The sequence below is a fragment of the Megalobrama amblycephala genome, linkage group LG4 (genome assembly GCF_018812025.1).
Source record: "Megalobrama amblycephala isolate DHTTF-2021 linkage group LG4, ASM1881202v1, whole genome shotgun sequence".
NCBI lineage: Eukaryota > Metazoa > Chordata > Actinopteri > Cypriniformes > Xenocyprididae > Megalobrama > Megalobrama amblycephala.
In genome coordinates, this window is record NC_063047.1 from 41163133 (window position 1) to 41188301 (window position 25169).

At 36.9% G+C, this 25169-nt stretch overlaps 2 protein-coding genes across 3 annotated transcripts; one reads left to right on the plus strand and one right to left on the minus strand.

Annotated features, from left to right (window-relative positions):
• Positions 1-113: 113 nt before the first annotated feature.
• On the plus strand, positions 114-19994 carry zgc:114041 (uncharacterized protein LOC574425 homolog). Of its 2 annotated transcripts, XM_048189351.1 has the most exons (7): positions 114-312; positions 4942-5012; positions 5962-6012; positions 8561-8790; positions 8931-9074; positions 12409-13185; positions 17275-19994. In XM_048189351.1, the coding sequence occupies exons 4-7, from the start codon at positions 8589-8591 to the stop codon at positions 17460-17462; spliced, it is 1311 nt and encodes a 436-aa protein (XP_048045308.1). In that variant the 5' UTR covers positions 114-312; positions 4942-5012; positions 5962-6012; positions 8561-8588; the 3' UTR covers positions 17463-19994. The 2 variants fall into 2 exon arrangements, with proteins under 2 accessions (XP_048045308.1, XP_048045307.1); XM_048189350.1 differs by lacking the exon at positions 5962-6012 and having other exon boundaries at positions 117-312.
• A 258-nt stretch (positions 19995-20252) lies between these two features.
• Positions 20253-22469, minus strand: mboat4 (membrane bound O-acyltransferase domain containing 4). The gene is made up of 3 exons (XM_048189353.1): positions 22018-22469; positions 21680-21904; positions 20253-21604 (listed from the first exon to the last, which is right to left on the minus strand). The coding sequence occupies exons 1-3, from the start codon at positions 22266-22268 to the stop codon at positions 20671-20673; spliced, it is 1410 nt and encodes a 469-aa protein (XP_048045310.1). The 5' UTR covers positions 22269-22469; the 3' UTR covers positions 20253-20670.
• Positions 22470-25169: the final 2700 nt, after the last annotated feature.

Below are 25169 nucleotides of genomic sequence, written 5' to 3' on the forward strand. Positions count from 1 at the left end.
TAGAAGCAGTCTGCATGCCTAAGTGCTTGATTTTATACACCTGTGCCATGGAAGTGATTGGAACACCTGAATTCAATGATTTGGAGGGGTGTCCCAATACTTTTGGCAATATAGTGTATATGGATGGATTCTGTTGGTAATAGACACTTACCTAGCTTGAGGTTTGCCATAGACTCGTTCCCTGCCTAGAACGCAACTGAACTGCTTCAAGCATCTCCATACTACAAACCGTGGAAAACTACTTGAAAACGACGGAATATTTAAATATACATTTACAGCTGGTCTGTTCGCACTGGATGAGCATTACCTGAGGTATTTTTTACGGACCTTTTTACAAAAGATAAAAGTTGTTACATTGTCTGTAATAATTAGTTAGATGGCACATTCGGACGGGACTAAAATCACTGAGGAGCTCTGTTAAAAATAATGTTAGTTTACCCCACCTCTCCATGAAAAATCCTATCCGAATAGGGCTATCAAACTGTTCAAGTATCTTTCAGCCCTGCCTTATACTCCCATAAATCTTCAAGGAATTCTAGAGTGTAGAATTTTATTTTTGTTTCCTGTTTTTTGGCCTTTTTGATATTTACTGCATTTATACAGACTGAAATGGAAATAGCATATCCTGTGTATTGGTGAAAGAACATGCGGTGTGTGTATTCTGATCCTTCGGGCCCCTGGAGCTGTGGAATGGCAACAGTGCTGGGTGTCAAACACAGACTTGACATTATCCTCTTACCGCTGGCTGGTACCAGTTTTCACCACACCAACTGACCTTCATGTTATTGCACCAATTTAAATTTTTCCGAAATGAAACTGATCCGAGTACAGCACACAGAATTATTTTGTGACAATTGAAGCTTGTTAACATAAGCAGCATTGACCTGTAAATTAAACACTCTGCTTTGTTTTGACCTTTCATTGTTTACCTAAATGCAAACAGTTTAGTCGTTTCCCACAAACCAAAGTGAGAACGACTTTTTAGTCATATCGCTGTCATTTTGGCATTCACATTGTCTTTTTTTGAATAACATAAGAATGGATATTAGGATGCATTTGCATCTATCATGATTCACTTTGCTTATAAAATCACAATTATATTTGAATTATAATGCCAATTACTCTGAAGTTCATAAATGCCCTGATTTTGGTCCTGAAAACAGTTCGGATTAGGCTCTCACTGTCTCACATTTTCATGGTAGCCATGGCTTCCTCAACACAGCGTTTTGCTTTAGTGAGTTTTACATTACGTCCTATCAGTTAACTCGCATTATATATTTGTATGTTATACAGATAAATATTGTTACAGATATTGATTGTAACACATTGAACAAGTTTACATGAATAAGAATTCTTAATCTCTTACGCAACCAGCTCATGTTTCAGAGAAATGGGTGTGGAAACACATCCAGCAGGTTTATAAAATGAACATCAAGGTTGGAGGCTTATGGGATATTGCATAATTGCTATAAGAATGAATAGACACAAATGCATATTTGTTTTGTAATGTCTAATACTATGTTTCAATTTTCTTTTACACATTGCAGTGGCTGTAGCAACACTTTTAATTGTTATTGTAAATGCATCAGTCAGTGTAATCAGAATTTTGATGAAAGTGCGTGAGAGAATGGACAGAAGTATGGCATGCCTTTTATTCATTTAAACTATTCATCAGTTTCAGTCATGTGACTTTACTCGTCAGCTATATTTATGGCCAACAGTCGGGCAGAGTAATTGCAGTGCATACAAAAAAACATACCAAGACAAAAACATTGATCACTGGATTTGATCCCAGTAAACATCTTTATATCTCTTTACAATTTCACACAATACCATATCTAACATTCATGGACATTCATATATTTAATCGAACATCCATTTCCATCCATTTACAAATTTACCCCCCCAAAGTATGAAATATTAAACTTGAATTCTATTGTACATTTCTGATATGCAATCTTCAGCGCCAATTTTTCTTTCATGTTTTATTTCAGACATCATGAGAATAACGTAACGTGTGGTATTTTAACAGAACATGCAACACAACTTCTTGTCCAGGCCCTGGTCATTTCTAGGCTTGATTACTGCAATGCTCTTCTGGCTGGACTGCCATCATGCACAATCAAGCCTCTACAAATGATTCAGAACGCTGCAGCACGTCTCGTCTTTAATGAGCCCAAGAGCCCACGTCACACCTCTCTTCATCTCTCTGCACTGGCTACCACTTGTCGTGCGCATCAAATTTAAGGCGTTGATGCTTGCTTACAGATCTACCACAGGATCAGCACCCTCCTACTTCCACTCACTCTTACGAGTCTACACTCCTACCAGAAGCCTACGCTCATTAAAGGAGCGAATTGTATTGTATCTAATAGATGAAAATCAAAAAGAGCAATAATTAAGACATTTGCAGATAAGAGACAAAAAGCAGAAGCCAAGGAGAGAAGAGGAGAGAAAAAGCTGAATTATCAATGACCCGGTCAGCTTTATACCATGAACATATAGGGAAATTTACATCCCACACAAATTGATGTTTTTGTTCTAAAAGAAAAGGTTAAATGTTTTTTACCAGTGGCGTAGCCACGGGTGTGCCAGGGTGTGCCGGTGCCACCCAAAGTGGCAGCTGGCACACCTAAAATAGGTCCAGGTGAAATTGCAAGCACAACAAACCTCACAAGTATCGAAAATGGGATACTTTCCCATAGACTGGAGTGAGACCATAGACGTCTCGCGAGCTGTCGCGATCATTCGTGGCTCTCTGTGGCTTGTAGCGCTAAGCCCTTCAGTTCATGCAGAGCGGGCGTGAACGGACCAACTCTTCCACATGTAATAAACATGAATGAACATCCAAAGGTATGTTGAAAGATATAGTAGAACTTACCAAAATCCGTATCATGTCATCTTTCATGTTCATGTTTCAACTGTGGAAAGGTGTCATTAAAACGTATTGTAATAATGTCAAATTTACCGTCACATTTACCTCAGAAAAGCCCTTCAATGTCCAAAAACGCATCAGTCAGCTACAAAAATGAACTTCGAGAGGAGCATTTTGCTAAATATATGCACTATTGCATATTCATTGTATTTGTGCTTAACATGTACTTCAATATTGAATGTATAAATCTGTTTTATGACAGCCACCATTTAAATTTTTAGGTCTATATAAAAATGAGTAGAAATAGCCTATAATTGTCATAATTTTTTTTTATTATAACGTTATTATAAAAACTGTGTAATTTATATGTAAGTAGCTTACAAATAAATTAATTTTTAATATTATAGTGATGTAGGCTACCAGCTGTGGTTCCCTGTATAGTTTACAGTGTTGAGAGAGATTTTTTTCTTTGAGGAAATTTGCTGTACCTGACGGGCACTTCGGTAAAGTTGGTTTTATATTCGCACATTCGGACTTTGGTAAATTCAGACTTTCCAATAAATGTGCAATAAATTAATGTTTGCGAATTTTAAGCAGCGACATGATATTGACAACCAACGATTGTCAACTTACAACATTTTTCACATTCGATCAAAATAGGCAAGTATTGTTTTAATGGCATATTTACTTGTGAATGTCCACTGAATGTCCAATGTAGTTTGATTAACAAGGCTATTGAATACGGATGTCCGAATGTGCGAATATAAAACCAACTTTACCCTGACGGGCCCCAAATTAGTCAATAATGAATCAAGGAAATCAAATCGAAATCAAACCACAAGCTTCAGAATCAAAATCAAATCCAATGGTGAAATTTGTGTCAATGCCCAGCCGTCAATCATTTTTTTGTTTGTTTTGTTTTTATTTAAAGCAAATGTTGTTTTTTCCAATTATTTTCTTGTCAGAGTGCACCAGAATGCGTCGTTAAAATCCCGAAAATGGGGGAGGATGCTCCCAGACCCCCCTACAACAATTTCAATTACAATATTTTGTCCGGTTGCACATTAATCGGACAATAAATATGGCACACCCAGTTTTTCTGATGCACACCCAGAGTCACTTTTCTGGCTACGCTGCTGGTTTTTACCCATTAGTCATAGACTGGTCCAGTGTCAAAAATAGATATAAGAGTTGTTTTGACCCCCTTTGGGAAGTTTGCAAATCTTACCCTTTTAAATGTCATCAGGAATAATAACAGACATATTTTGATCAGATTCAAATGAGCAATAATTCTGAAAAACATCACCTCTGCAGTACTTGGCAGGCATCCAATGTCTAACCACAAACGTGTCAGCATGACCTGTCACACTGGAACACTTTGAGTATGAGTACATAAATATGAAATCAAAAGTAAAACTGATAAATCATAGCCATAAATTATTAACATAAATATTAATAAAAATGCATTCATATGAATATTGACCATTTCGGATCCACCAATTACATAATACAGATATATATCACTACAGTATATAACCTGTCCGTTATTGGTGTGGAGAATCACGCTTTTTCTTGGCCTGTTGAAAGTACCTTGTTGATGTTTTTACAATTTAAATGTTGGTTAAAGGATGAGTAGAATGTCATCTCATTGTACCCAGTTTAAAAAACAAAAAACAAAACGTATTATTGCGTTCATAGAGCGAGCCTTTCACTGACTGTTTACAGCTTAAAGGAAGTTACACCCATAATTCGCTCAAAGCGCCATGGGGCGTTGGAATAAGGTGGATAAAATTCATACAGCATAAGTACATAGTGTATAACTGTATAGTGTATAGTGTATCATTTGGGACGCAACTATATATGGTCGGTTGCGAAATAAAAGGCTATGTACCTACTTGAGGGTATGCGATTTCCGAACGCAGCCAAAATGTTAATACGGCTTGCCATATGGAAGCGTGTTGAGCAGTAGGTCGGAAGGGGTGTGGCCAGCGTCATGCGAGTTTATAAAAAGAGATCCGCTAACATAAGTGGCAGCATCACACGCTGCTGCTACTATTGTGTTACAGACTGCGATGAACAACATGAAGAAGACCTGACCGAGGGCAGGAGAGGAGAAGAGTGCGGTCGCACCTCTGGCGTAAGTAATTTCCCTTCCGTAGGCTATATGAAGAGCAGGATTTTATTTTAAAACACCGAAAAGACCTAAATCATTAATCCTTGATGGAGAATTCTCTAGCAAAAAAACGATCAACATAGTTTACAACAGACACTCTGAAATAAGATATAGGCTACAATACAGTATAAACAATATGTAGAATATATAGGGGGTTGTGGCTTGTTCGCACTATTTACTCTAATGAATATTTGGGTTTATTTTTGAATGTCAATTTCTGTATCGGCACACCGTACACAAGACCTTGATGTTCATGTCCTCAGAACTCCTGATACTCTTGTCCTGAGGAAAAACCTGTACATTTGTAGTAAAATCTTCCTTCATTGTTGAGCTGACTCAGAGTCTGAATCAGAGATATTATAATTAACTAAAACCATAAACATTTTAGTTATTTGAAATAAAATAAAGGAAACATTTCTCATTTTCTTTTAAAGCTGAAATTAAAAAACTAAATATAGACCAAAAAAAAAAAGAGAAAAATGCACAACAAAATTACTAAAACTTTAAATAAATTTCAAATGAAAACAGAAAATATAAAATGATAGACTAAAATATTCAAAATATTAATACAAACTGAGTATTAGTAGCTCAATTATACTAAAAACAACACTGGTATGAATGTACGTCAGTGTGGGTTTGTGTCCACTGCAGCACAAAAAGATAAAATTTATTGTAATTTGGAATAAAGCTCACTTTGTGTCCTGTAATATTGTTTGTGGAACATGAGGATTTTATTTCGTGTGATTTGTAGATACAAAATGAACTGTTTACATTAAGTGATTTAGCAATGAAATTATTGGGAAGTTATTCTCTAGAGTTACTGCAGAACAGTTTATTGACATGATATAATTATTGTTATAAATGTTAAAATTATAACTTTTAATAAAATTTCATTATTTCATTATTTTGCCAGTGTTGCATCATTTTTCTATGAGCAGTGGAATCGCTAAACACAATTCTACCGGTAAGAAGTCCACATTAGTACACTGTGATTCAACATGCAACAACTAGATGCTGATGCAGACAGACTGGATATACACAACAATAGTGCAGACACGTGATTAAATGTGGAAATTTTGCCCTTAATGCTCAGAAGTGCCTGTTTTTACTCTTACACCCACACCTCTAGACACTGTCAGGATCTGCATTAACACAGGTTCATACAGTAATACAATTGAGCGGATTAAAGGACAGGATTCTATCAGCAGGGAAGCAAGATGTTTTGAAAGGTGAAAATGGTCTCATTCCCACGTCATGAATGGCATAGTAGGTGGTAAGCAGCCTTTTATTTGGATTGCAGGACATCAGGCTGTTCTGTACTGGAGGCTGCTGACAGTTTGATAGCTTCTTTAATACATCAAGCTATAATATGGGTGAGGGAACAAGTCAAGGACAAGGCTTTGATGAACTATGCTGTAACATGAGTATGTTTGCCTGCTGCTAGTGGCGCTGAGTCAATGGCAATGAAGGACTGGCTTATAGTCAGTGATCGCAGCAGGGCTGGGCAATGGAGCAGGCATTGTGGGTCATGTGTTGACGCACACGATCTTATGATTTCTGGCACTTGCTACAGATTTCCATTGTGAACTATTGTTCCTGTTTGGTCTGACTTTGTTACTGCTTGTGCTGCTTGGTACTGAGATGACTGCAATTTTTTTTATCCTCTGGTTTAATCCTCTGGATAAGCTTATAGTTACAAGAATCTGTTATTATTATTCCTGCAGTACATATGAAAACAGTTTAAAGGGTTAGTCCACCCAAAAATGAAAATTCTGTCATTAATTACTCACCCTCATGTCGTTCTACAGCCATAAGGCCTTTGTTCATCTTCATAACACAAATTAAGATATTTTTGATAAAATCCGATGGCTCAGTGAGGCCTCCATTGACAGCAAGTTAATTTACACTTTCAAATGCCCATAAATGTACTAAAGACATATTTAAAACAGTTCATGTGATTACAGTGGTTCAACCTGAATGTTATGAAGTGACGAGAATAGAGTGCCTCAGGGATGACGCATTTTTGTAGGCAAAACCCGGAAGCGAGTTAGCATTTTAGGACTTCCGGTTCCAACGGCGTAAAGTCTATGGGTTTTTTGAATGGGTTTTTGCTAAATCGCCTGAAATAAGGTCTATGGTTAACAAAGCCTCTAAATACTTTCACGTTTTGATTTATGACATAAAACACACAAGTTATAACCCACTTGTGATTTTTTTTTTTTTTTTTTTTTTTTTTTTTTTTTTTTAATACTTTTACTGTGTCTTAAAATCAGCGGTTGCTAACAAATTGCTAAAAGGGACTACTTCCTTTGGTGGGGACTTTAGACGTCATCATTAAAAACGGGACATTTGGACAGCATTTCTCATGAAAAAGTGGATAAGTATTCATAACAGCACAGATCATAATCAGCAAGCATGTTTATAAATAAAGTTGTTTTCTAAATAAAGTTTGAGGAAGGTTGGTGGTGGTGACGTTGATCCGCGACCATGGTGTGCTGTAGTCCGTTTATAGCCTACTGTTAGCCTTTTATATCTGACCACTTTATTTAGGCTTCAAAATCTATAAATGTTGTGTTAACTTGTAAAGATTATCTTGATAGACAAAACGTGTAAGTGTCATAACCCTTTGTTAAACACTGAGCTTATTTTCTGCGATTTTCCAAAAGTCTATGGGAAAAATGCATAGGCTTTCAATCGAGGGAACCCGTGCGCCGCTAACTTCCGGGTTGGCCTACAAAAACACGTCATCCCTGGGGTACTCTATACTTTTTGTGTGCCAAAAAAAAAAAAGAATTTATTCAACAATATCTAGTGATGGGCGATTTCAAAACACTGCTTCATGAAGCTTCGAAGCTTTACAAATCTTTTGTCTCGAATCAGTGGTTCGGAACATTTATCTGCTTTGGGCCGGAGAGCACAAACTCATTTGCATTTAAAGGTACACGTACCAAATCAGCACTTTTTTTTTTTTCTCCCACCCAAAAATGGGCAGTTAAAACATGGTATAATAAAAAAAAAAGGGATATTTTGAGCTGAAACTAAACAGACACATTCTGGGACACCTAAGATATATATTCTTGTAAAAAGGGGCATAATAGGTCAACTTTAAAATATTCAAAGTTCTTACGGACGCACAGCATTGTTGTTGTTAAGCCAAAAAAGAAATAAACTTTTTTTGTAATTTAAATAAATGTGAAATAAAGTATAACATTTTGATGAAAAAAATGTTTTTGAAAATTTTAAATGTTGCCATGCCATATAACCGAATATAAATGTATGAAAAAGACTAAAACTAAAATTGAAATAAAAATAAATTATAGCTAAATGGAAAATTACATAAAACCGAATAAAAATGACAAAAGCATATAATAAAATTGATCTCAAGATGGATAATATAAAAAGTGCTATATTTAAAATATTAATAAATACTATAATAGTATAAATAATATCAATATATCACTGGTATAGGCCTATATACTCCAATGTTGAAATTCTGTGACATTATTTTACAGAAGGTGAGAAGCAATTGTCAGATTCAGCATGGAGAGGTATTTGTTCAACCCACCAGATGGAGGCTATGGCTGGGTTGTGGTCACCTCGGCCTTCTTCATCATGGGCCTCACTGCTGCTGTTCATAAGAATTTCGGTCTGTTTTTCCTTGAAATCCAAAATCACTACAATGTCCTTACTAGTACTACCTCATGGGTGACCTCAACCACCATTGCTGTGTTTCATTTGGGAGGTGAGAAATGCCTTTTTTCTTATTGTCATCCATTGAAATTGTTTGAATTGTCTCATAACCTCTATTACAAACTTTCTGTAAACTGACATTTCATGATGACACAACCCCCCCCCCCCCCCCCACCCCTCCAATCTATTTAGCTCCTCTTGCCAGTGCTCTCAGTATGCACCTGTCCCATCGCACTGTTATCATGGTCGGAGGGCTTCTGGCTGCCTCAGGAATGATTATCGGCTCTTTGGGCCTCAGTCTGCCTTGGATGTATCTGTCTGTGGGTGTATTGCAAGGTAAGTTTAGTTTACTCTGTTTATGCCATTACTTATGTAATGCTGGAATTTCAGCACATAATCCTCTTTTTGACTTGTATAAATCGAAAACACCAGGCACTTGCTGACTTTGTAAATGGTTACAGAGTAAAACTGGTCATTATACACTAAATGTCTGAGATTCACGTATCAGACTTTCAAGTCATTCCAAACACAACAAACTCGACATGCACCTCGTGAAATGAAAATAGATGAAAAAGATGTGTGGTCTAAAAATTGTTTTTGATATTCAGTTGATATACTTCGACAGGATGGATTTGTTGTCTGAAGCTAAAAAGTCTGTGCCCAACATACACTGCATGATTTTCTGTTTAATATGTCAACTCTGCCCAAAATATACAGACTGGCTCTGACATTTGATGATTACTTCTCAAGACTGCAAATCGGAGCAAAACTCTGGGCCAAAGTCTTGTAGTGTGTTCTAACCTTAAAGGCCCGTTCACACCTAGGACGATCACTATAAAGATAACGATAGAGATATAGTTCTAAAAATCGTTCTCAATATTAAAGAATAGCACTGTCCACACCACAGCTATAATGATAATTGTAGAGAAACAGAAAAACAACATAATTGGAATCACTTTCAGAATGATTTTTATCCAGCTGATGAATGATAAAATACATTGACAGCCAATCAGAATCCATCCTGCTGTAATGAGCTTGAGCATTTAAAGTGACAAACGAGAACATGCTAAGAATAAACGGAACAATATCGTCTGCTGGTGTGGACGCTAATATAGTTATCTTTATAGTTATCGTTCTTGGTGTGAACGGGCCTTAAGGCAACATGCTATCATTCACTCTTAGAAGAAAAGGTTCTACATGGAACCTAAAGGCCCGTTCACACCAAGAACGATAACTATGATGACTATATTTGAGTCCACAACAATGAACGATAACGTTCTGTTTATTCTAAGCTCACACGCTGCGGTTTCAAAGTGTGTACAACATGTTTTTGCTATTCTTGTTGCATTTACACGGCTTTAACCAGCAGATGCCCTCAACATGATATGTTTTGAGTGAATAGCTAGTGTAATCGATCTAATCTAATAGTGAATTTACAAAGTGGAATAAAAAAACAACGGCTAGTTTTTTTTTCACTGCAACTTCAAAGGAAGCAAGACAGAGGCCCAGTCCCAAATGGCACCCTAAATCCTCACAGTCTTCCTCTGAGTTGGTACTTTCATGGCGTAATGGCACTTTGACTGCCGGGTAAAGTCCTCTGCGGGCTCAGCTGAAGGGCAAATTGAGGGCACATAGGCCAAGGGGGTGCTCGCGAGCACCCTTCTGAAACCTAAAATGATGAATGGGACACACTATGGACTCGTGGACTTAATGCAGCAGCCATTGTAAGTCCACAAGACCGAAAGTGCACAGAAGTGTGCCATTTGGGATTCAGCCAATGTTATCGAAACTAGCGCTGGATACCTGAGGTAATTTTATGTTCCACTATTTGCTAGCCTGGCATAATGATCTAATTACTTCTCACCATTTATTCCGAGGGTACGGACGATTGTTTTCCATATATCCATTTTATTTGTATCATTGAAAAGGCGGTTTGACTTCTCAAACAGTGGTGGCTTTTTCTTGACCTCGGTGATTAACTTCTCCGCAATGCCCTATGCCATTTTAAATGCACGAGACCTTAAAATTAGAACGGATTCTGATTGGCTGTCAGTGTTTTATCATTCAATAGCTGGAAAAAAATTGTTCTGAAAGTGATCCCAATGATATCGTTTCTCTATATTGTTATAGCTGTGGTGTGGACAGTGCTATTATTTTATATTTAGAGCGATTTTTAGAACTATATCATCATATTTAAAGTTATCATTCTTGGTGTGAATGGGCCTTTACAGGGCTCTGTCAGGCACTTCATAGAACCTTTTAGGAGTTCCCATCATGGGAGCATTTTATGGATTTAGATTTAATTCATTATTTTATTTTAATTCATTTTTAATTTTAATTAACTGTTATGAATTAAACTACTTATAAACATACTTTATCACTAGAAAAAAAATAGAAATTACCTATTAAACATGCAATCATTTAAGACATTTCTCCTTAAAGTATATAGAATATTTTGGGTTCTTTAAAGCTGAATCAAGAACTAGGGTTCTATATAGAACCCCGTTGAATCTTTATTTCTGAGAGTGTAGTGTTATATTAATTCTGCAAAATTAAGATGTATACATTATCCAAAACTGTGCATAATATGCACATTTTCTTACATTACCCAAATACCAAATAGTTCATTATGCTATTTCACAATGCAATGCCTTCTGTTTTGCTTAAATGGTCCAAATCTAAGGATGATGGCAGTAGGCCACGTTCAGACTCACGTATAGTACCATATATAAATTTATACCATTTTATGTGCAGTATAAGATATTCTGAACTAGAAGGCTAGTATGTTTTTTCAAACACAGTGTCACTTAACCTCACCTAGTTTGTTTACAGACTCTTAATCTAGAAACAAACGCTGATGTACACAGTATTTACTTAGTGAGTCTTCTACAGTATGGAGGAAATGGAGTATATGAGTGCCAGTTAAAAATAAAATCGAGAAATAAATGATAAAATTATTAAATAAAAAAATTAAATCAGTTGACAAATAAGACTTTTTGAAACATAATATTTGAATTATTTTCGTTAAATGTAAAACAATAATAAATTGATAAATTGTTTAAATGCAAATTGTTATTCATGTATATAATGTATTATTTTATTACATCTATAACATTTAAACATTACTTAAACAGTCAATTTGTAGTGTCATTGTAATGTTAAGTGTTTATTTACACTACCATTCAAAATTTTGGGGTCAGTAATGTGTGTATATAGCAAGAATGAACTTTCTATATCACAGAATTTTAAAAAAATGTTTTGCGATTTCCACAAAACTGTTAAGCAACTGCTTTTAACATTGATAATGATATGAAATGTTTCTTAAGCACCCAATCGGCATATTAAAATGATTTCTGAAGGATCATGTGACACTGAAGACTTGAGTAATGATGCTGAAAATTCTGAAATTATATAATATAATATAGTAATAAAGGCATACATTATATACATGAATAATAATTTGTATTTAAACATGATTTATCAATGTATTTTTTTTTTTTTTTACATTTAACTAAATTAAATGGTAAAATATTTGTTTATTTACAGTTTTTATATGTAAATTAATAATTTATTCCTTAATTTTATTTTTAAGTGACACTCCTTATCCTCCATATTTGTCTAGTGATAATTTAACTTTAGATTTTTTTTTGTGTGTGTGTGTTTGATCTAGGTCTTGGAGTCTCATTTTCTTGGTTACCAGCTAACAGCATGGTCAGCCATTACTTCAAACGCTGGCGCCCCATTGCCTATTCTATTGCTAGTTCTGGAGAGTGTGTCTTTGCCATGGGGTTCAGCCCATTTTTCCAGTGGCTTATCGACAGCTATTCTTGGCAGGGGTCTCTACTCATCATCGGCGGTCTTCAGCTGAATCTGTGTGTGTGTGGTGCTCTGATGAGGCCCCTTCAATCTACACAAACCTCTATCCAAGGCAAACCTGTGCTGGACTCAAAAGGTGAAAGCAGGACATCAAAAAAAGGCACTTTCCAGTGGCGTCTCATTCAGAAGCCTGAGCTGCTGCTATATATAATGTTTGCCATCTTGGCTGCAGCAGGTTTCTTCATCCCACCTTTGTTTCTGGTGCCGTATGCCAATAGTTTGGGCATGGGGCAGTATTGGGCCGCCTCCGTTCTGTCAGTGCTGGCATTGGCAGACCTGTTGGGCAGACTGGCGTGCGGATGGCTGGCTAACCTGCGGCTCGTGAGAAACCTGCAGCTGCTGACCATGGTGGTCATAGTGCTGGGGGTGGTGCTGCTTCTGCTGCCTGTTGCACAGAGCTACTGGACCATCCTGGTCTTCTCCTCGCTCTATGGCTTCCTGTTCGGATGCGTGGTGGCCATCCATGTGACTAGTATCGTGGATATTGTTGGACTGGACGGGTTTGATAGCGGTCTAGGGCTCTTCATGCTGTTCCGGAGCTCTGGAGGATTTGTGGGTCCACCTGCTGCAGGTCAGTGCTTGTCTTTAACTTCTCAGGAAGTTTCTGTTTAGATGTCTCAATAACATTAGTCTTTAAAGGGATTTTTCTCCCAAAAAATGAAGATTCTGTCATCATTTACTCACCCTAGTATCTCTCAAACATTCTTTCTTCTGTGGAACATAAAAGAAGATTAAGGGGCCATTCACACAGAACGCATTTTTTAATTTCAATGCGCTACTTTTCTATTGTTTTTGTATGTAAACACTTGCTAGATGGACGTGTATGACCGTTGCGCTGGCGTCTTGCATCTTTTGCAGCATCTTGCACATGACACTATGTTCTAAAAATGTGGCGCTCAAGTTAAAATCAGTTCAACTTTTTAAAAAAAACACGTCTCCGGACCTTGCATTTTTTCCCCATTCCACTGCCCGCGTGTTCTGTGTGAATGAGACCATAGAAAGACATACAGAAGAGTTAAAGAAGGTTATGAATAGGCTTTGCATAAAAGCACATGCTAAATGCACAAATGTAAATAATCTAATAATCTGAATTAATCAAATTGTGGGCAAATTTTATGATGAATGTTAGCATCAGTGTCAGAGCAAGTATTTATACCTCTAGTATCTGCATTCTGCATGCATCATATTTGTAAAATATCATATTTAGGTTGGTCTCAAGTGGTAATTTTTAAGATTTATGTGAATAATAATATTTAAATAGTGGCCCCCTTTCACGTTTTCATCATTTGATTTTTTGCAGAGATAGACATACTGTGCTTTTATGCAAATCTTCATTTTGCATTATGTATAGATACATTTCTGACATTTGATAAAACGTGAACGCAAGTCTGTTTGCAAGTTTTGCTGCATAATCTTTTTAAACCAAAAACATTAAAAGTTAAATGAGTTAAAGGTGCCCTAGATTCAAAAATTGAATTTACCTCAGCATAGTTGAATAACAAGAGTTCAGTACATGGAAAAGACATACATTGAGTCTCAAACTCCATTGTTTCCTCCTTCTTATATAAATCTCATTTGTTTAAACGACCTCTGAAGAACAGGCGAATCTAAACATAACACCAACTGTTACGTAACAGTCGGGGTGAACGCCCCAATATTTGCATAATGCCAGCCCATGTTCCCAACATTATAAAAGGCATTAGACAAGGGCAGCCAGTTAACGTCTGGATCTGTGCACAGGTGAATCAACAGACCAGGTAAGCAAGCAAGAACAATAGCAAAAAATGGCAGATGGAGCAATAATAACTGACATGATCCATGATAACATGATATTTTTAGTGATATTTGTAAACTGTCTTTCTAAATGTTTCGTTAGCATGTTGCTAATGTACTGTTAAATGTGGTTAAAGTTACCATCGTTTCTTACTGTATTCACGGAGACGAGCCGTCGCTATTTTCATTTTTAAACACTTGCAGTCTGTATAATTCATAAACACAACTTCATTCTTTATAAATCTCTCCAACAGTGTAGCGTTAGCCATGGAGGACAGCCTCAAATTCACTCAGAATAAAACGTTAACATCCAAATAAATACTTTACTCACATAATTCGAAGCATGCATACAGCATGCATGACGAACATCTTGTAAAGATCCATTTGAGGGTTAATGAACTTTGTAAATGCGCTGTAATATAGTCGACAGCTCGTGTGGCAGGGAGCACGCGAATTAAAGGGGCGGCGCTGCCTAAATCAGTGCATTGTTAATGATGCCCCAAAATAGGCAGTTAAAAAAATTAATAAAAAAAAATCTATGGGGTATTTTGAGCTGAAACTTCACAGACACATTCAGGAGACACCTTAGACTTATATTACATCTTGTGAAAAAGCATTCTTGGGCACCTTTAAATAAGTGTAATAATATTACCTCTCCTGTTTCCTCACTATAGACCTTATTCACAACAGCGCCATCTTTTGATTTTTAACGGGAATGAAAGTGAGGAAATGGATTGTTCTGCTGATGAAACACTGCAAAAACATATTTCTAAGAAATTTCAGTAGACAAAAAACTCCAGACAACATGAGCAGTGGAAAATTTGTAAGTGATCTAGGAGCTTTAATACAGCTTTTTACAGCGGATGCCATTGAAAACAAGTGTATCCCTCACAGTCTCACTTAAAGGAACACTTTCCAAATCATTTTCCAACTCCCCAAGAGTTAAACAGTTGAGTTTTATCATTTTTGAATCCATTCAGCCGATCTCTGGGTCTTTTAGCATAGCTTAGCATAGTTAATTGAATCTGATTATACCATTAGCATTATACTCTCATTCCAGCGTAATAATCAAGGAACTTTGCTGCCATACCATGAGTGCAGCAGGCGCAATGATATTACGCAGCGCCTCTCACAAATGTCTCCATGGTTGCAAGGCACGCTCCCTGTGCAAGCAGGGGGTCACAGCTGCTGCGTAATATCATTGCGCCTGCTGCACCCATGGTACTGCAGCAAAGTTACGCCAGAATGAGAGTATAGTTCCTAGCCATATTGGCCTAGAAAATCACAACATTTCATTTTCCATCGGTCTTGGTACATGATGTAACTACAGAAGAGTCAAGTTTTAAATAGGAAAAATACTGAAACTCATTTTTTTTGAGCGAGATGCTAATGGTCTAATCAGATTCAATGAACTATGCTAAGCTATGCTAAAAGTGGTACCGCCAGACCCGGAGATCGGCTGAATGGATTCGAAAACAGTAAAACTCAACTGTTTAAAGGCCCCGATACACTTCAAACTAAGTTCTTTTTCGTTCTTTGTTTAGGGGTAAAACGAAGTTCGAAATGCGTAACCAGCGATATACTGTAATCGAACATCTGACACTGCCAACACTGCTGAGAGCGACGGTTAGATGAATATGTACGTGCTGTACACTTTCTTCTCAGTAACAAAATAAACAACAAAAATGAGAAAACGGCAATTATTTTTTTTATAGAAAGCATAAGAAAAGTGTCTGATCGTAACATGTACGTTAGCATGAGCTCTGCAAATTAGCACTCCAGTCACGTTTATATACATAGCACTTTATTCAATAGATTGCTTAAAATCAAGCAGCTTTACAGTATCAAACATGAAAAACAATGTCAATGCCTCATTTCATCACAAGCACAACTTCATTTTGTACTATAAAGCGGATATCCAGTGTGTTCGTGTTTTCACCCGCGGAGCTCTTACCTCAACAAACTCAAACACACGAAATGAATGAGTCAGACCCTGCGTTCCATTCGGAATGGCTCATCCCTATGCCCTAATCCCTTCAAAGGGTTTGCCTTCCGGAGTGAGAACTTCGAAGGGATGAAGGGTGTAGGGGTCAAAAAAACTCTTATCGCACCATATTGTATATTGCATCTATGTATTTTAAACATTTGAATGGACTGATAAAGGGAGCTGTAAAGTATTTTTGTTGAAGTACAATGTCGTTTTGACCATAATAATGTACCAAATCTAACTTGTATAACAATTTGCAGTAGTATAGAAAAATATTATACATACATTAAAAGGTAAAATCGAACTCCGAGGCTCCTACCCATTCTGTGACGTCAAAGAATTTCCCTGTGCAAAGGATCATGGGGGCCCGAAGTGTCCATCAGTTGTACCCTTCGAAATCCTTCATTCCGAAGGGCCCTTTGAAGTGGCCAGTTTTGAGCACTTCGGTTTAGAACGACCCTTCAATATGGCGGCTATGAATATTTGTCACATCAGTTCATCAGTTCTTCAGTTTCGTTTGAAGTATATCAGGGCCTTTCCTCTAGGGGAGTTGGAAAATGAGCCTATTTTCAAAAAAAGTGGAGTGTTCCTTTAAGGTCTATTACTACACCATGACGAACCAGGCCAAGTAGGTAATGATGTAAATGTAGGTGTGCATGTGTTGATGGTCATTAATCTCTATTATGTCATAAAAGATCTAATGTTGCGAAAGTGAAAACAAGGATGTTTTGCAGCCTAGTTTTCTAAAACGTCTTTTGCACTGTAGAAAAGGTTTGAGTATGTTTTCATGATGATGCTTTAGTAGGCAGGATACAGACACCGCTAACAGCAGGCTTTGTCTATGTCCCATATGCTTTTTGTTCACCTGTCTCATGTTTCTTTTGTGTATCTGTGTCACAGGCTGGCTGGTGGACTGGACTCATGACTTCAGTGCTGCTTTCTACTTTTCTGGCATCTGCCTTGTGTTGTCTGGGGTTTTTGTGGTGCTTGTTGACAGGATGGTGGAGAAGAAAAAACTCAATCAACCAGATTCATTTACCGAGACTACAGATCATCCAATACATAAAGCGGACAGTGCAGAAGTTTGACTGATAATAATTCACCTGTGTTTTACTTTTGTTATATAAACTTGTATCTATTTAAAGCCATATTATATTAATGTTTTTACCTTTCAAAAAAAGCTGCGGGCTTTTTATTATCTCAACCTCTCACCCCATATCTTCCAGGCAGAGAGATATCAGTTTAAGACTGTGGCTTCATTGCCATGTTTAAAACCAATAATTGTTCACGTAAAATGACAACGGCTGAGACACGTGCCGTTCAGAGCCTGTTTCTGCCCTTAGAAATAATTAAAGAAGCGTTGAGTGCAGATAAGGCTGCTTATTTCATCATGTACAGAACATGCATTCAGTGAGATATGATTTTACAGTATCTGAAAGCAATATAAATATTATAATCTCTCTGTTTGTGTGCATACATGGCAAGTAATATGTGAAATTACAAATTAAATATGCATTTACGCTACATACAGTGGCTCCAAAAAGTAAAGTGGCATCTGCAAACAAATGACCTTATCATTTCTGCTATTACTTACTTGCCTCAATGTGATTTTTGAATGGCTTATCTGTTGTTTTATTTAAAATATAACAAACTTCTTTCTCTGAAATGTTTTGCTTAGTGTTATTTTAGTTTAATTTATGTGGTATTATAGTTTTTGTTAATATTTTGAATTAGATTTTATTTTTATATCATATTTTTGTTTTAATTTTTAGTCATTTTCTGTGGTTCTGTAATTTATTAGTTTTTTTCCACATTTTTTCTACTTAGTTTTTATTCAGTTTCAGTTTTTAGTTTTAGTTTAGTAATTTAAATGAATATGGGAAATGTTGCAGTTACATTCATAAGTGTCTGAATACTTTTTGGGCCCACTGTATTATTTCAGAAAGCCACAAAGATTTATGCAACAAAATAATACATGGTTTTGAGCAGTTGTTGAGAAAGTGGACTGTGTCTTATATTTTATTGTCTTTCATGCCTTGTGTTTCATTGTATAATACCACATTTCTCTGTGTTTGTAGGGAAGTTCCTGTCTCTGAATATATGATGTAAATTATGTGCATACTGTATACACACACACAGAACTTTGTAATCACAAAGATGCCTTAGTAATGTAGAAATCTGCTTAAATGGGCAAAGCTGGCAAATAAGTTTTATAAAGAATGTGCCACCTTTAACCTCAAAATAACAACTGCCAGCCAAAAAAAAAAGTGCACTGAACTAATGTTCCTCTTAGGCAGCAGAATCGTGTTCAGGTTTATGAAAACACACTGTAGACAGTTTATATCATGACCAGTGTTGGGGGTTACGAGTAACTTGAGTTACGTGATCAGATTACTTTAAGTTAACAAGTAAAATAAGACATTACTGTTAAATTTACAACAAAATATCCGAGTTACTTTTTCAAATAAGTAACGCAAGTTTTTTCATTTATTGATGACAACTGTACATGTGTGAATTTGCATTTTCTTTGGCCTGAGGCTTTTTCTTTTCACTTTCAGTATGAAAGGACCTTTACATTTGGTAAAATAGAACTTTTTTTTGTTATTAAAAAAACAAACAAGCAAGCCCAGTTACTTTTACTTAGTTACTTTTTCCATAAAAAGTAACTAAGTAACGCGATTAATAGCGCGATGCAATATTGTAACGCATTACTCACTGATCACTACATATGTCTTTGATGTAAATGTGCCATGACCTGTAGAATTGTGCAATGTAATTTAATCTCATATGCATATTTTGGTCTTTTGGTACTTCCCCAAAAGCACATTTTCTTACCAAAGATACATAGAGAAAAACACTGGTAGCAGTGTTAGTTATGTTTATTGAGCAAGTAATGTCTTCGTTTACAGAAATGGATTTGTTGTTTTATGTACAGTGTTTGAATTTTGTTGTGATGACAAGACTTGCTTTTTTCCGTAATTGCAAGTGACAATCAGGGAACACTATGCTATTTATCCTGATGTTTCCTTTGAGTTGTAAAATAATAATAATAATTTAGGTTAATCCAATCAGATTTATTTCTGTACAGCAGAGTTGTGTGAGCTGCATGTCATTCATTCAGCCTTTAAGTTTTATTAAATGCAAGAATTATGCTGTTGACAACCACTTAGTGTTTTTATATTCAGGGGCATTTGGATATCTCTTTTGACATGAATGCATTTTTGACATTTTTTTAAATATATAGTCTAGTAAGTACTACCAAATTGTAGCTATACAACGACACAGATGTATAATTTATAGTCATCTAAAGACACAAAGATTAGAAAAAGGTTTTGTTTAGAATTGTTTTTTTTTAAACGTGGTTATTTTCACTTAAGAATTATGTCTAAAATCGTTTGTGAGACCAGTGATCACATCCCATTAGCTTGGATGATGGGATCACATCCCGTCTGCAGTGTAAGCAATGAATGTATATTGAGAGATCATCTCTCTGTCCCATCACCAGGTGGCAATATGACCACAGTAAGAAAAGCATGTGTTGTACACTGCCAACTGTGGATATGTAGTGTTGATCTTGTTACATACAATAAAAATATATATATATATTCACTGTTTTTGTACACGTTTCTGACTAATGAGTGTATTTTTGTACGTTTTTGTGTGTTAGTAAAAAAAAAAAAAAATACTGAAAATTCTGTCATCATTTACTCACCCTCACGTCGTCTGTATGACGTTGGTTCTTCCTATTGAACACAAAGGAGATTTTGGACAGGGTATGGAATTTCTCAAAAAGCTCTCAAAACATACCTCACTACAGCTGACAAACATATTAATTAATTTAACATGCTTTATGAGGCTAGTAGATGTTAGGAGTAGATTAAAGGGATAGTTCACCCAAATATGAAAAGGCTGTTCTAATTTATTCACCCTCATGTCGTTACAAACCTGATATGATTTTATTATTCTCTCATCGTTTTTGTCCATTTAAGCTCACACAAAACAAAACTTTCACCCATCATCCCACCATGAATCGAGCATTTTAATCCAAGTCTTCTGAAGAAACATGATCACTTTATTTGATGAACAGATTTAATAGGCTTTTATTCACACATGAACAAAAATCAATGCACATACACAGGCAGAACAACAAATATGGTAAATGAAAGCTCAAATACTTTCCTGACGTGTGAGTACCGATGAGTTTGGCTGGTCAAGTAAGATTGGATAAGCTTCTGTGTTTACCATATGTTATGAGATATTTGATGACATATAATTTACACTGGTACTGTGAGTTTCTCACAGGATTAAAATCATCAGAATACTCAGTAGTGGAAACACAGTGATATATGAAGACCAGAGCAGTTTCACTGATGCTAAACTCTGAAGTTCCACACAGACAACAACACATGAAATGGTCAGCTGAGTAAAGGCCCAGTTTAGACACATGTACAGCCATTTCCTCCACAGGGAGGTAAGCTTTGGATGCAAGAATTGATGTAGCTTGTAGTCCCCCTGCACAGTGAAGGCCCAGATGAGAAAGCCAAAAATCTGCCCTGGATGAAGGCCATGCCACCACGCTGAGAACCCAAATGTCATGAACAATGGAGATTTGTTGGACCTTTTGAATACCATTCTTCGAAGCCACACTGCTGTGGTTCTGTTCCACTGGCGAGCAAAAACTGAAGGACGACTCGACGCTTCAGTCACCCATGGACTGCCATCAGAAAGCCCATCCCATGATGTTCTTCCACTGTGACCATAACCATGGAGACCTATTCCTGCTGCACTGTTAACACACTCACTGATCTTCCAGTGCGCATAATAGTTCATCTTAAGTAGCAGCGACAGGATCCAGATCCATAATATATCTTGACAAACGTAAGTGCTGTTTCTAAATGTTAAGAGTGATGTTAAGAGTTCCTTGAGAGGATATTTAATCCACACCAAAACTACAACTTGCAATATCTTTAAAGTAAGATTCCCTAAATATGAAGCAAAAGGTGGAGTTAGACTCATTTGCCTAACAGACTCCACAAATGTTTTGAAACTGCAAAGTGGTCCTCCAAGAAGAGCAGGAAAATAAAGTGAGTAGCTTAGAAATGAAATAAGGACAGATAGATCCTGACTTTTGTTTTGAAACGGACTAGTGAGTGTTCCTTCCTGCAGATCAAGTGACAGAGAAGAAGCCCTCTGGGTCATCAACATGAGAGCGGATATGGCCAGTAAAAGCCTGTTAGGAATACAAGAAGAGCTCAAAGTTGGACAAAACTAGATGTTTTCATACAGTATACTTTTGGAGAAATACCTAGAGTCTGGTGTTTCTTGAAGCCAGTATAACTGGTACTGGATGTACAAATGCCAGCAGGTTTGCCAACACATCTGCAGTCCCAGCGTCCACTGATGAATATGCATTGGGTGTAGACAGTGGATCAGCAGGAGGAGAAGGACGGCACTGAAGAACAGCAATAAGCTGTATGGACCCATTGTTACAATGGCGAGGATGAATCCTCCCAAAGTCAGATAGATATACCTTACAGTAGGAGAAGAATTGTCATTTCACAAGTGACCTAAACATTCTGAGAAAGGACAATGCATTTATCAAAAAACATGAGTAACAGCATGGATCATGTTGTTATACTGTACCTGTTGATTATTGAGAGATGTCCTTGTCTGGCTAAACAACAAAACAAAAATGCAAATGGTATGTTCACAAACTGGTAAAACAACTGTAGGCTTCCACCACAAAATATCCAAACGAGATCCATCACCAGGCCAGATTTGTGGTAACTCCTCAAGTGTTGTGTGTGAGTAAAAGAGATGTGATAAATATGTATGGCTGACTTATCTTTTATTTTATCTTTCTGGATTCCAGGTGTGCATAGATAGACAGACATTCAGTCCGTCACACGGTGTGTACTTATTTCCTAAATGGAATCTGACAGAGTGCCAACCAGGTTATGAGTAAACAATTCTCTCATACAGGACAAGAAAATGATAGATAGATAGATAGATAGATAGATAGATAGATAGATAGATAGATAGATAGATAGATAGATAGATAGATAGATAGATAGATAGATAGATAGATAGATGGATGGATAGACAGACGGATGGATGGATGGATGGATATACTATCATACAGATGGATAGATAGACAGACAGATGGATAGATGGTTGGTTGGTTGGTTGGTTGGTTGGTTGGTTGGATGCATGGATGGATAGATGGATGATATACTATCATAGATGGATGGATAGACAGACAGATAGATGAATAGATGGATGGATATATCATACAGACAGATGGATGAATGGATATACTATCAAACAGATGGATAGACTGACAGATGGAGAGACGGATGGATACACAGACAGATGGATAGACAGACAGATAGATGGATGGATAAATATACTATCAAACAGATGGATAGACAGACAGATGGATAGATGGATGGATAGACAGACGGATGGATGGATGTATGGATGGATATACTATCATACAGATGGATAGATAGACAGACAGATGGATAGATGGTTGGTTGGTTGGTTGGTTGGTTGGTTGGTTGGTTGGTTGGTTGGTTGGATGGATGCATGGATGGATAGATGGATGATATACTATCATACATACAGATGGATGGATAGACAGACAGATAGATGAATAGATGGATGGATATATCATACAGACAGACAGACAGATGGATGGATAGACAGACAGATGGATAGATGGATATACTATCATACAGACAGACGGATGGATGGATGGAAAACTATCATACAGATGGATGGACAGACAGACAGATAGATGGTTGGATGGTTGGATGGATGGATAGATGTAAATACTATCATACAGATGCATAGACAGACAGACAGACGGATAGATGGTTGGTTGGTTGGATGGATGTATGGATGGATAGATGTAAATACTATCATACAGATGGATAGACAGACTGATAGATGGTTGTATGGATGGATAAATGTAAATACTATTGTACAGATGGATAGACAGACGGATAGATGGTTGGATGGATGTATGGATGGATAGATATAAATACTATCGTACAGATGGATAAACAGACGGATAGATGGTTGTATGGATGGATGGATGTAAATACTATCATACAGACAGATGGATGGATAGACAGACAGATGGATAGATGGATATACTATCATACAGACAGACGGATGGATAGACAGACAGACGGATGGATGGAAAACTATCATACAGATGGATGGACAGACAGACAGATAGATGGTTGGATGGTTGTATGGATGGATGGATGTAAATACTATCATACAGATGGATAGACAGACAGACGGATAGATGGTTGGTTGGATGGATGTATGGATGGATAGATGTAAATACTATCGTACAGATGGATAGACAGACTGATAGATGGTTGTATGGATGGATAAATGTAAATACTATTGTACAGATGGATAGACAGACGGATAGATGGTTGGATGGATGGATAGATGTAAATACTATCGTACAGATGGATAAACAGACGGTTAGATGGTTGTATGGATGGATGGATGTAAATACTATCATACAGATGGATGGATAGACAGACAGACAGATAGATGGTGGTATGGATGGATGGATGTAAAAACTATCGTACAGATGGATAGACAGACTGATAGATGGTTGTATGGATGGATAGATGTAAATACTATCGTACAGATGGATAAACAGACGGTTAGATGGTTGTATGGATGGATGGATGTAAATACTATCATACAGATGGATGGATAGACAGACAGACAGATAGATGGTGGTATGGATGGATGGATGTAAAAACTATCGTACAGATGGATAAACAGACGGATAGATGGTTGTATGGATGGAAGGATGTACAGTAAATACTATCATACAGATGGATAGACAGACAGACGGATAGATGGTTGTATGGATGGATGGATGTAAATACTATCATACAGATGGATAGACAGACAGACGGATAGATGGTTGGTTGGTTGGATGTATGGATGGATAGATGTAAATACTATCATACAGATGGATAAACAGACAGATGGATAGATGGTTGGATGGATGTATGGATGGATAGATGTAAATACTATCATACAGATGGATAAACAGACAGATGGATAGATGGTTGGATGGATGTATGGATGGATAGATGTAAATACTATCATACAGATGGACAGACAGACAGATGGATAGTTTGATATACAAACATACAGACAGACAGACAGATGGATATACTATACAGACAGACGGATGGATAGACAGACAGATGGATGGATGATGGATGGATGGATATACAATCATACAGATGCATAGACAGACAGACGGATAGATGGATATACTATACAGACAGATGGATGGATAGACAGACAGACGGATGGATGTAAATACTATCATACAGATGGATAGACAGACAGATGGATGGATGTAAATACTATCATACAGATAGACAGACAGACGGATGAACGGATGGATAGACATCGATGGATGTATGGATGGATAGATGTAAATACTATCATACAGACGGATAGATGGATATACTATACAGACAGATGGATGGATAGACAGACAGACGGATGGATGTAAATACTATCATACAGATGGATAGACAGACAGATGGATGGATGTAAATACTATCATACAGATAGACAGACAGACGGACGGACGGATGGATAGACATAGATGGATGTATGGATGGATAGATGTAAATACTATCATACAGACGGATAGATGGATATACTATACAGACAGATGGATGGATAGACAGACAGACGGATGGATGTAAATACTATCATACAGATGGATAGACAGA